We start from the raw sequence: 13875 nt of genomic DNA, 5'->3' as shown, positions 1-13875 counted from the left end.
CCGATTGAAAGAAAGTTCAAAAAAATGGCATTTTTTTTTTTTTTTTTTTTTTTTTTTGGTAACAATATAAAAGTCTTTACTGTCACTTTTGATTAATTTAATGCATCCTTGCTAAATACAGGTATTAATTTCTTTTAGAAAATTGTACTAATCTCAAACTTTTGAATGATACAGTCTTATTGTTGTTGTTCATTAACTAATATTGATTTTTCAAGAAAGAGGTGGTTTATCATTTCAGTTATTTGACTTTAAGATCATATGTACTTCAAAACATTCTTTATGTGTATATAGTTCTCAAAGTTCTCTTTTTGTATTTTTACTATGGTTTGTACATGACACATTTACTTCTAATGTTGTTTATCCCCTGTGGAAATGGCAGGTTTGGAGACACCGCCATTACAGTTTTACTAAAACCCATGTCTGCCTATCCACGTGTTTTTGAAAACATATCCAAAGCTGTTCAGCCTCCTACAAAATAGAGACTATTTTATACTCCAGAGATATATTTACAGAACAAAGCATACTATCAGTCACAAGTATCCAGTAGCTTCTTGCATCTGCACCCTAAGGCAAAAGGTGTGCAGTGTGTCTTTTCCAGATCACAGACCACTATGGTGCAGTTTCGGTGTGGAGCCACGTCAGCGCAGATCAGTGTCATTTTTATGGCTGCCGTAGTAAAAATCATGCCACCATCATATATGTCACACTGTATCTCTAAAAAATGCCTGTGTGCTGCATGTTCTGAACTTATAACCTAGCATGGTGTTAATAATTAACCAGGAAATACTGAGACGTGTTTGTTGTGTGTGTGAGGAGAAAGAAAGGTGTGTTTAGTCAGCCGTTCTTCATCGTGCTCTGTGACAGTGAACAGTTACATGTATCGTGTTGCCTCCACAAAAGAACCCGAAACACATCTGACGCAGTGCATCTTGCCCTGGGCCTTTTTATTCAAACTCTTCTCCTGGAAGTGTTGCCAATTCTTTTATGAAGTACATCTCCAGTGTGCAAGGATCAAAACTGGTGTTTGGCCTCCAGGCGCGGGATATTCTTCGGTTTCATGTTGTGGAGTCTGGCTTTGCATTGCTTCAGGTCTTATACCTGTGTGTGTGTGTGTGTGTGTGTGTGTGTGTGTGTGTGGGGGGGGTGTACTTAGATACACTTTAGGGGGGTATACTTAGATACACTTTAGGGACAAAACTGTCCCTAGAAGTACAGTAAATCTGACAAAATCTTTCCTCGGAAGGCTCTCTTAGAAATGTAAAATGGAATTTTGTCATGACAAAATGGTCATGTACATGTTAATTTGTTTGGTCTTGGCAGAATAGATCTGCTGCTCTGCTGCTGCGGCGGAGCAAGTAGTGAGACTTGCTACTGCCAAAATATATGCAGAAATGCCGCTGTGAGCATGAAAGAAATACTGCTGCTGCACATAGTGTATAACATAAATGATCTAACCCCCGTATATAACATGCATGAAATCACCCTATAGCAGATCTGTACAGATGGAGCTGGGGAAGGTGGAGGGTTTCTGAAACGCGCTGCAACTTCTACAGCGAGCACTAGCTGAGTATTTGAATGTTGAGCTGCAAGCTCATTGGCTGTTGATGCAAAAAGAAACCAATCACCTGCACCATTTGAATAATGATGTCATTATGTCAGATTGAGTTCGGACTGTGCCATCCAGCGTTTCATGACAGAACTCTGGATTTAAACCCATTTACATCAAGAACGATTACTATAACGATAAATATATTATCTTCCATATCAATGGACTATAACGTTCTGTTTATTATGAACATGATTCAGTTATGTCGTCAGATGCTTTAAATGTGTGAGCTCTTTTAAGTTGGGTGGATTCTAAAGTTGGACATTCTGTCAGTGTTTTATCGTTCATCACCTGGGGAAAAAATCCAACAGTATTGTTCTTCTGTCATTATTGTCATAGCTGTGATGTGGACTTTGCTATTCTCATAGAATTACAATTAGAAATTGTTAAAAATGTATAACCGTCAACGTAATTTATAAAAGTTAGCGTCCTTATTGTGAACAACCTTATAGTCTGCAGTAATTGTACTTTATATAAAAAACAAAGCAAAATGTGATAAAACAATGAATGCGAAATTAACACAAATTAAATATTCATGCTACCTGATCCATCCATAATTTCAGCAATTTATTCAGTTCAAGTATGGCCTAAATGCGAAGCAATTTTGTTTTCAAGGTGTTTTTTTCCCCCACTTTATATTGGCTTCTAATGCCATTGTCTATTTATTTTTTCTGCAATATATTTATTTGCAAATTTTTAAATATGCAACTGAACTTGGTAACACACACTCACACACGCACAATATAAACTTTTACCTAGCTATCTAAAATATATTGGGCTGTCAAACAATTAAAACCCTAAAATTGTAAAAACAGTAATTACAATTTTTAATTGTTGACAGCCCAACTTATTTTAGATAGCTAAGGGTAAACATTTATATGTGTGTGGTTGTTACTTTATGTTCTCCTTGGTTATTTTTCTTGTACTCCCTCTCTCTTGTTCCTATGTCCCAGTATAGCGCCTCTGCATTATTAATTAGTGCTGGTTGTGTAACTGCTGTGTGGTTGGAACATTTTCAGCCTAAGTTTCGTGTTTTCTCTGAGGGATGAACGGCAGAAACATGAAAGATCAGGAGGCGAGTCTGCGACTCACACCATCAGACTTGCAGCTGAGAAATCCTTTCCAGAGGGAAAAGTCCTCAGCGGCTGAACCACTAGCAGATCCTGCATGTGGGAGGCACAGATATGGCCAGACAGCCTTCATATAGTTTGTAATGGATTCATGATAGACATATTTCCCTATGGTAGGGCGGACAATGAAAACAGGAGCCAATCTGGAGGAGCTGTTGATGGCAATTTGGATCAAACCTGTTCTCACCTGTCTCTGCAGTCGCTGTTGTCTGTCCTAAATTCACTTTGTTCTTCTCAGCAGCCCTGGGCTGGTTACCTTGTCCTAGTGTGCGGGGCTGAGGTGTCTCTCTTATCAGACATGTGGACTCTGTCTGTTTGCTGTGTATGAAGTACACATCAGAGCATTCAGAACAGACAGACACCAAGCAGAGAGTGTGTGCGTGTGTGTTTGTGAAGTACGGTGGGAGACAGAACACACACGCAAGAAGCCGTCCAGCCCTGTATGACGCCTAGTCATTAAAGGTTGCTGCAATCATTCATTTTGCAGCTCTCCCCCATATTTTTGCTGTTGTTTGAGCTCATGCTGTTAACTGCTTTGTCAACATGTTGGAGAGCATCAGATTACAGCTGTGGCTGTAACCTTCCTGCTATGTTGCATGTGTGTATTTCCAGCTGTTTGCCTTCACCTAGCTGTGTTGCAGGTTGGACAGCTGGGATAGGAGCTTTTATATAAAAATAATAATAATGTGAATCAAAAAAAAAAAAGTTAATAATTCTGTTATTATATATAGTATTTTTTTATTAAATGTGTAGTCCTTCAAGTATTTACATTATAGTTAAAATAAATAAATAAATAAGAAAGAAAGTTGAAGTGGTGTGCATAAAATATTTATATTAAAAAATAAATAATGTGTTTGGCTTGTGTACTTCTAAATAACATTTGCAGTAAACTTATAGCAGTAATAATAATAATATAAATTATAAAGAACATGAAGGAATGTTTATAAAATATTTATATTATAAATATTTTTGATAAATCATGCATGTAGCCTTTCAATTTAATTTACATTAATTTACTTATAATAATAGTTATAGATATATTTTGTGTATAAATATAATTTTTGGTATTTGATATTTTTGGCACATTTTTGGTATTTTGACAACCCCATTTGGTATCATGCTTTTCTGAAAGCTATTTTATCTACACAAGCACATCTCACATCCCTGCCCCCTGGACTCCAGCAAACATGGATCAAAAACAAGAGAATTCCGTTTACTAGCTCCGCATGACTGAGAGTATACAACTACCAGTCAGAGGCTCAGCAATAGAGACAGACAGACAGAATGGCAGAGGCAAGGAGGCAGGTCTGTCGTTTCAATATCTGCTGAGGCTTGACTGTCTGCTTCCTCTTCCATCTGGCACTCCAAAAAGCAAGGCAGGGAATTGCTCCGTTCCTTCTTTTTTTTTAACATCAAGCTGCTCTGTACCTGCTGTCCAGCGTAACGTGTCCCACACTGTGTCTCACGCTCAGATCAACTACTATCAGATGTAATGAGTGTAGACAGGTGAACTGCTCACTCTCTGAGCTTTTCCTCCCAGATGAATCTCAAGTTGTGATAGTTTTGTTTGAAATTGAGGATTATATGGGAAATACAGGGGGAATTTACTAATAAAGAATTGCTCTTTTCATAGTACAAACTATTTATAATTATAAACATGTCAATGTGTAAAAATTATGACATTTACTTTAAATCCTTACAGATTTCAGTACACTTATTGACAAGTTAATCTCTATACTGGGTTTTTAGTTAGTAAGACAAAAGGTTTTGCACTGAAATACCACATGCTAGTTTTGTCTAACAGTTAAAAGAGACCAAAAAAAGGGAAAAAAATAACAACAACAACTTTATATTCTCCCTAAAACTGATTTGTTTTGTTTTGTTTTGTTTTGTGGCGAGTGGATTTCAGAGGCCATTGAGGAATTTACCAGAAGAAAATGGTAAATAAAAAAATAATTTAAAAAAATTTTTTTGTTTTGTATGGTTTGATTTGTTTTTTTGTTTTGTTTTTTGCTTTGCTTTGCTTTGCTTTATTTTGTTTTGAGAGGATTCCAGAGGCCACTGAGGGATTTACCAGAAGAAAATGGTAATGAAATCCCATCAGAAAACAAAATTGTGTTTTGTTTTGTATGGGTTTGGTTTGATTTGGTGTTTTGTTTTGTGTTTTTTGTTTTGTTTTGTCTTGCTTTGTTTTGCTTTGCTTTTCTTTGAGAGAATTTCAGAGGCCATTGAGGGATTTACTAGAAGAAAATGGTAAAGAAATCTCATCAGAAATCCCATCTAAAACGTCGCAACATATTGTGTTGTGGTGTGAAAAGCCAAGTTGAAATAGCTTAGCCTTGTGTCAGAGCCGAGATGGGAAAGTATGTCAATGGATATTATACTCAAAGGAAATAACCTACAGTGACTTTCATTGTGGCCTGTTGAAATATATGATCCAACATTAACAATAATTTGGCCCTCTTGGACATTCGATTACGTCTACAGTGTAAACATGGTTCTTTTCCACCACTATGTAATAGATCTTTGCAGCTAATGTGTCCTGGGCCGCACCTCTGTGCCAGTGCCATAGGAGACAGAGAGCTCTTGGCACAGAGAGAGAAAACAAAACACACTCCGATTACGACAATACTATGTAGCTTGACCTTCTTTTATGTGCAATAAAAGGGTGAAATGAATTTCAGTCTTATCAGATCATCTGCTAGTCTGGTGTGTTACCATCACTTGCATCAGCAAATGCACAAAAAGTGGGTGTCATTATAATATGAGATCCTACACAGTGTGAGATTCTAATACATGCTTTCCGGTTATCACATGTGTAGGCTTGTATCCCCAGGCTAGCAACAATAAAAGTGATCTTGTGTTGGTTTTGTCTATGGTCTGACCGAGCCTGTGATATTCCTAAGGATGATATTGAGCTCTCACGTTCCTAAGAGAACACTAAAGATGCACACACTAAAGAAGACAGACATTTTCAATTAGGCCATAATTAAGGTTTGACTAGATATAGTCCTGCACTGACATACTATGTGACAAAGTCAGTTCTTCTTTCTGATTTGTAAAGCAGAGAAGGAGGTACTTGTGCTTGTTTGGATAGAAGGGTACCTAGTAGTTAAGAGTAGGTCTGTAAAGATAGATCAGTCTGACATGTGACGCCACTGCAAACACAAATGTCTCCTATAGACCATAAATATGTCTCCAGGATGCACTTGGAATCAGGTGACTATTTCAACCCACATTTGAGGAAGTTATTTACAAGAATTGAAGGCTATTTTTATTTTATTTTATTTTATTTTATTTTTTATTTTATTTGAAGACATTTAATAATACATTTAACATTTAACAATAAGACATTTAACTAATATTTAAGTGTTTTATTTACAGTGAAAGTCAGTGAGGTCCAAAACAACACTGAACACCTTCAACAACAAAAAATGTTTTAAAAATTGTGTTTCACAGACAAGAAAATGTCATACAGAATGGCATGTGGTGAATAAATGACAGATTTTTCATTTTTGAGTGAACCATCCCTTAAAGGGAGTTTTTTTTTTTTTGGGACGCAGTTGAAGTTTATGGTTTATGATACTTCTTTCCCAAATTCTTGAGCATTCAGATATCTCAGAATAATAATGTTTCCTGATGGCAACACCATATTAAAACTGACTGCTCATCCAGGAAACTCATGAACTTCATGTGACCTCTTCACGTTATAATATTACATTTTGAATCATTATATTAATATGACAAATCAGTACCAGATAAATCATGTCACTTCATCTTAACATGGTTCATTTGTCATGCGTCCTCACAAAGCAATGTCAAATATCTTTTACATACTTACAAATTGCCAAACACCTCTTCCTCCTACACTTTATTTCCTTAAAATAAAGATGTGCTAGAAGGTTGGACACACGATAAAGAGAGTTTAAATGAAGACCAGCTATATTAAAGTTAAACAAACATTTTAAAGTGCCAGCTCAGGGTCATTTAGTAATAATCTGCACAAGAACAATGACTTCTCTGTAAAATCAAATGCAAACAGTAAGCACAGAATTTGCCAAGCCCTGCAATGAATCAATAGTGCGTGAGTGTTTGACTCAGGGAGAGGTTCAATTAAAGGAAACAAGGCATTCTTTTGGCAGGTATAAAGGTAAGCGAAGGACTTGCAATAGCATGGCTAGTTTTTGTGCCAGATTTCTGTAAGTTGAGCAACCACTGCAATGCAAACTTTTGTTTTGATACTCTACTTCCTGTGACACAGATGACTGTCTCGGTTTCAAGATAATTTTAAGCATGCAAACAACATGCAGCCTATTGAGTGAATAAACAGGAAATAAATTACTTGATTACTTTAGTCCAGGTTTGTTGTTCTGGTTAATTTCAAGTTGTTTTGACAGCATGACGAAACTCAGGGTTTTTCTCCTTACTAGACATTTCACATGTGAACACTTTTATTAATACAGAATGATTATAACTTGTGTATTTAAAACAAATCGTGTTTATCAGGTTTTGTCTATTCAAAAATACAGTTTGTTTCTTAATGGTCTAAAGTGTCAGTTAGCTAACTGTCTTGTGGAGTAGTTAACTATTAGATTGCATGAAACTGATTTTGGCACACCCTCGGATGACTAAGTGCAGCTCGTTTTATGCAAGACTAATTCAGAGGATTGGCATTGGATGAAATCCTGATTTACAACTGAATGTTATGGTCAGATTATTGTAGCTTCCAGTGATGTGTCACGTTTCATCAGTGGTCACACACCCTCTTCATTCAAAACCTGCTGTGTGTTTCCACAAACTGTCATGAAATAAATATGATGTTGTGTAATGGGCTTTTTGCATCATAAATTGACCAAAAATGCCACCGAAAGTAACAAAAAGGCCCCATATTTAAAATGTGTGGACACAAATGTCCCTGTATTTGACATAAATTGACTTACACAGGGGGGAAAAAAGCTCTTATAAAGGTAAAAGTTGTTATTGTATGTATTTTCTAAATATTATATTAATTATTGTTATATTATTGTTTTTATTGTCCCTTAATAGGAAAGTTTAATTACAGACTCTAGTCATAAATTAGGTCACAAACAGGAGAAATTAGCTTGTAGAATCTGAAGTTTGTTGCTATATATTATTTCCCCTTTTTTGTTTGCTGTTTGTTACTTGACTGACTACAGAATGTAGTCCACAGTTAACTCTAAATTATTCTGTATTGCCCCCATGTGGTAAAGTTCTGTACTGCAGTGTTTTTGACCAGCGTGCATGTGTGTAAACTATTGTGTTACTTATTTAATGTAGCACGATCACACAAAGGTTTTACATTGTCTATGTGCTCAACAGCTGATATTTTGTATATGTAATAACACAGCAAAGCCACATTTCTACTAACTGCCAATTCTTTCAGGATATTAATGCACATGTCCACTCCATTATGATAAACCTGACCACATCTAGCCCACTTCTAACCTGCCCCTAAAGTTCTGAGGACCCCTGAGTGAGTTTTCTCCAATGTGTCGATGAGCCACATTTAGTAGGTATTTCAGAGCACCTCTTTTTGCTACTGCAAGTGCATGACAAGTGACAAGATCAGACTCACCTGCTTACGCTCCTAACAATTGGCAGTAATGATTATGTTGACAAAAGTACATAAGTATCTTCAAACTTCTATATGTAGTAGTCTAAAATCATTATATACAATCATTAAACTGGACTAAATTACTTTTTGAAAGTCCTCAGTCACCTGTCAGCTAATGCTCAATGTTTAATTGCTATAATTTTGAGTCTGACCTGCATGTCCGAGCCACATATTTCTCCAGTGTTGTGCTGCATATTAAATATCAACACATTTGACTTCACATGAAAATTAAGCCATTGCATGGACTATTTATGTTTGCATGCACTGCAGCTTTACCTACCAACATCTGTCTAGCTCTCTGAAAGGCCTTACATTAATAGTTCATCCAAAAATGAAAATTTGCTCAAGCTCAGGCCATCCAAAATGTAATTAGTTTGTTTATTCATCTGCAAAAATTCTCTAACTCTGTTCTGATGAAAAACAAACTCATCTACACCTTGGATGACCTGAGCTTGAGTAAATTTTAAGCGAGTTTTCATTTTTGGATGAATTATTCCTTTAAGCAAAATATTACTTTAAATAATAATTCTGCATTTATGCTTATGCCTTTAAGCATGTCTTTCATTCGTAGGCTTTTATTTACTTGCTCATGTACATATGAACAATTGAATGGACTATTTTGCATGAGTTCTGCTGGATCTGTTTTGCATGCTCTGTTGTCCTTGTGGTATCAGGTTTACAGTTATGTTCTTGGGCAATGGAAGTGGCTATGGGACAGTCCAATAATATTCTCTCTTTGTCTCTTTTTCTGTTGCAGGTGTGGTGCGAAAGCAACGAAGAGGAGGAGGAGGAGGAAGAGGAAAGTGAGGATTTAAAGGGCAGTATTGCGTTCTGTTTGCAGGTTGAGCACACAGGAACTCGTACATACTACTTCAGTGCAGACAGCCAGAAGGAGCAGGAGGAGTGGATCCAAGCCATGAGTGAGGCTGCCAGGGTCCACATCCCAGCCACATCCAGGTACACACACATCTATAATCCACATAAATTCACACACAATCCACTCTTGCATCTAAAACCATCGTGACAGAGCAAAAAACTGTTTTAATTCACTCTGAAATGAAAATTCTGTCATCGTTTACTCACCTTATTGTTGTTCCGAACTGCATGATTCTTTCTTCTAGAAAAGAAGAAAAAAAGCAGATTAAAATATATAGATTTATACTTTAGATAGCAAATGCTTTATTCTTTGTTGTATTCTTATTTTGGCCTCTTCAAAAGTTGTTAAAAAATGTCACTAAAAAGGAAGCAAACACTGTAATAACAGGACATACTGTACCAGTAACTTGCTGTGTAAAGTCTTTGTGCACTGGGAATCTTCTTTTCTTAACCATCTGGCATTGTTCATTTGGGAGTCACACTTGTTTTGTTCACGGTCAAAAGTGTTACATTACAAACACCTGAAATGTAATTTTTTTTTATTTTCAGTTAAATCAATGTAATATATTTTTGTTCAATAATATGTTTTCTTATATATTTTGTCTTTTGAGAGAATTTCATGGTACTAAATAATATGTATGCAATAATTTTGATAAATTTTTCCCATTGAAATTAATACAATATTTTTTTTCAAAAATTCTCTATTACTTTTCAATTATGGCAGTAATTCATGTTAAAATAGAGACAATGCCTTTAAAATCCAATTTTTTTAAATCAGATTAGCATCATCTGGTTAAAAAAAAAGAAAAGTTACTTTTTCTAGTAAAAAAAGAAAAACTTCTGCAATGTCATGGTTTAGCCACTAGATTCCTATATAGCTCTATATAAAAGGGTTGTTTTTAGACAATTTTTTTTAAAGTTGTGGATTTGGATATATATTTAGACATTCTCAAAGACAACTTTTTGTAAAGGTTTAGATTTTTTTTTAAATGTTGTTTTGAAATGTCAGTTTTTGCATTAAGTTTACTACAGTCAAACCTGAACACAGAGAAAAACATTTTATTACATATAACATCCAAGTTAAAAAAAAAAAGTAACACAAATGAACAGGAATGCTTTATCAGAGATTAATCAATCTGATTTCAACCTCTTATTTGAGTCTTCTGGCTCAATATTGCCATATTGTTACAGCCACACCAGTTCATTGTGTGTGTATAATAGTGTGTTTTGTGTGCGTGTCTGTAAGTGTGTTTTGTACTCCTTGTTGTTTTAGAGTGTAACCCCTTCCCTGGTGTCTGTGTTTTTACTGCATTGTGGCTGAATTATTGATTTTATTTCACACATTTGCAGAAACATATTTTGTATTACAGTCACACTAGTTCATATATGTGTGTCTGTGGGGGGAGGGGGGTGGGTCAAGTGTGTCTGTTTTGCACTCTTGATAATTTGGAGTGTCACCCGTTCATTGCTGTGCACTGTTTTTCTGCATCATACTTGATTTGTAGATTGTACACACAAAAAAAGATCTGTATTTTGCGTATTTTTGCGTATTTCCCATTCATTTCCAAGACCATTTAGCTTTTTCGAATCAAGTCCACAATTTTTTTTGTAGTCACATAGTGAATGCCGTAAAAGTTACTGAGTTTCATACCATTCCAATGAAGTAGCAATTTTTAAAATGTTGAAGAAAAAAATGTTCCGGTCTAAAATGACAGAACAACACCAGATAAAGACCAGGCAATGCCAATTTTACATTTACTACACAGTGAATACGACAATAATAATATGACCACATAGTGGCCAACTGAATATAGCGTAGCATAGTTTGAAGTTGCTCACTCACGTGCATCCATGTTTTTTCTGTGTCTGCACTCAGGCACCATGTTTTCAGCGCTGTTAAAACAAAAGTCCCGTTTACAACATATCGGCCAAACAACAAAACCTATTGGCCAATGCCAAGAATTAAAAATATTCCAAATTGAAAGGTGGCAAATGAGTCATAATGACTACTTCCTTGAAATTCTTTTAATGCTTTTATGGACCTTCATTCAGTACAAATAGTAGTTCTTCAGAAATTCCACTTTTGAGTTTTACAGTAGAAAAAAAAATGTCATGGTTTTGGACAACATCTTAAAAGTGTGATTCTTGTGGAGTCAGAGCAGCATATTTCAAACAGCCGAAGACAGATCTGATGAAAATTTATGCAGAGCAACAACTAAAATAGCACAGATGGAACACAAGCGCATACTATTAAGGCTGCTACCCTGATACTCTGGAACAAACAGTCCTGTGCTCTCCTTATAAAAAAACATTTCATCAAACAGATCAAAGGCATTGCACTGTTTATGATAGTGTTTTATATATGTTTTGTCTGTCTCTTTCCTGCTGTTCTGCAGAAATAAATCTGATCCCGTCCCTGCAGCAGATGAAAACGACATGGTAGCCAAACGTCTCGAGCCCAACTCTCATGCAGAGAACGGCCAGAGGCCAGATGTCCACGAGCCTGTCAAACACGAGCTTAACGGTGTAGAAACCAGAGACACCACGCCCAGCACCCCAGTGACCCCAGTTACCCCTAATATAGGAGGCAGGATGGGGGAGAAAGGAGTCCTGGCACCCCATCACCCCAACGGCTGGGGTAGCTATGGTCCTCCCAACGGTTCAAGATACCAGTCCCAAGAGAATGTGAGGGACATGCGTGAGCCGCATGAGGAGAATGTGGTGATGCGGAGAGGCTTTGTGCCCAGGACGGCACCAGAGAGACTCGCCCAGAGGAAGACCTCCATGACGCAGCTGCAGCAGTGGGTCAGCCAGCGGCGGGCCATGGTGCCTCAAGACGACGGCCGCAGGTGAGGTCTAGGTCTGCTTTCATAACCTCTTCCTTTTCTTATCAGCAGGGTTACTTATTATAGTTTAGTTTTTATTTTATTTCTTTATTTTGGTTTCCTTTTCACTCTGTGAATGTTAGTTTAAGTTTAGTTTTAATATTCTCAGTGGTTTTTAGTTTCAGTTTCGGTTTTTATTTTAGTTTTAGTTTCATTACAGTATTTTAGTACTTAGTTAATGTGTTAAACTAAACTAAATAAAACAGGTACAATTACTAAACTTAATTAGTAATTTAATTTGATCATTAATTTCTCTGCAGTATAGTTTTAATGCAAGTGGGCTGCAAAAACTAAAACTAAAATTTATAGTCATTTTTATTTTAAGTCTTTTTGGAGTTCTACAAATGTATTTATTTTACTTTCTTTTTTTTTCCAGTAATGTAAAGGTCAGTAAGATTTTTTTTTGTTTGTTTGTTTAAATTAATGCTTTTATTCAGCAAGGAAGCATTAAATTGATCAAAGTGGCAGTAAAGAGTTTTATAACGTTACAAAAGATTTCCGCACAACTGTTTTCAACATTGATAAGAAGAAGAAATATTTCTTAAGCATCAAATCAGCATATTAGAATGATTTCTGATGAGTCATGTGGCACTGAAGACTGGAGTAATGGCTGCTGAGAATTCAGCATTGTCGTCAAAGAATTAAATTCTATTTTAAAATATATTAAAATAGAAAACGTTTTTTTGAAACTGTAATAATATTTCACAATATTTCTGTTTTTGCTATATATTTGATCAAATAAATGCAGCCTTGGTGAGCCTAAGATACTTCCTTCAAAAGCATAAAAACTTACTGACCCCAAACTTTTGAATGGTAGTGTATTTTTATTTACATTTTTATTTCATTTTCTGTTAATGATAATTCCACTGCTTTTTAGTCCATCCAGGTACTACACAGTAAACCGAGCTATGTCAGCAGACTATTACGGTGTGTATAACGGCCCTCCATATGTAGATGACTATCCCCTCTACCCACCTGGTGTGCGACCTGAGAGCATCTGCTCCATGTCGGCTGCATACAACCGACCGCCTCCTCGCTGGACCATGGAAGAGAGAAGGCGGTCATTGCGAGATGGACCCTTATATGGTCAACCTCGGGACCCTCAGTGGATGATGGGACCCCAGGGTCCTGCCTATTACTCCCAGTTGGACTCAGCGCAGAACTCTATGAGACGGCTTTCCATACAGCCCCGCTCGCGGTCGGCCCCTCGTTCACCCTCCTCTTCATCGGGAGGACCCTACTCTCCACACAGCTTCGCCTCACCTGCCCGATCGCCCAGTGTCAGGTTTGATCGGGGACCTGGCCGACTCAGAGAGGAGGGAATATATGCTGACCCCTCAGTCTACGGGCTCCGCAGGTCACTGAGCTCACCTAAGGTAAAGCATCTGTCACACAACCAAGTATTCATAACCAGAGCATCTCATTTGAATGATTATTTCCAGATTATTTCAGATTTTTTTGATTGCTATATCTTTCATAAACTTTGTTTTTCAGTCTTAACGTGAGTTTGCCATTAAATTACTTATGAGATTTACAAATTATTCTGCCTTAGGACTGACCACTTAACCAGAGCATCTCATTTGAATGATTATTTCCAGATTATTTCAGATTTTAATTGCTATATTTTTCTTAAACTTTGTTTCTCATGCATGCTTATGACATTTACAATAATGTAATATAATTGATGATTGATATAGGAATATTATTCTATTCTATTCTATTATAAAAGAAAAACAAGATATA

The 13875-nt window shown here is 36.4% G+C and overlaps 1 protein-coding gene across 8 annotated transcripts in view; it reads left to right on the top strand.

Moving 5' to 3' along the window:
- The window catches only part of LOC107727758 (pleckstrin homology domain-containing family A member 6-like), a 100302-nt gene that overhangs the window by 72168 nt on the left and 14259 nt on the right, over window positions 1–13875 (top strand). For 7 of the 8 annotated variants that reach the window (XM_016537731.1, XM_016537732.1, XM_016537728.1 and 4 more), the window contains 3 exons: window positions 9129–9328; window positions 11644–12096; window positions 13010–13508. In XM_016537731.1, coding sequence (XP_016393217.1) covers window positions 9129–9328; window positions 11644–12096; window positions 13010–13508 — 1152 coding nt within the window. The remainder of the gene's footprint in view (window positions 1–9128; window positions 9329–11643; window positions 12097–13009; window positions 13509–13875) is intronic. The other variant, XM_016537730.1, reaches the window with a different exon arrangement.

This window comes from Sinocyclocheilus rhinocerous, unplaced genomic scaffold (genome assembly GCF_001515625.1).
Source record: "Sinocyclocheilus rhinocerous isolate Xijiao unplaced genomic scaffold, SAMN03320098_v1.1 scaffold576, whole genome shotgun sequence".
NCBI classification, from domain to species: Eukaryota; Metazoa; Chordata; class Actinopteri; order Cypriniformes; family Cyprinidae; genus Sinocyclocheilus; species Sinocyclocheilus rhinocerous.
This window is presented reverse-complemented; position numbering and strand designations above follow the sequence as displayed.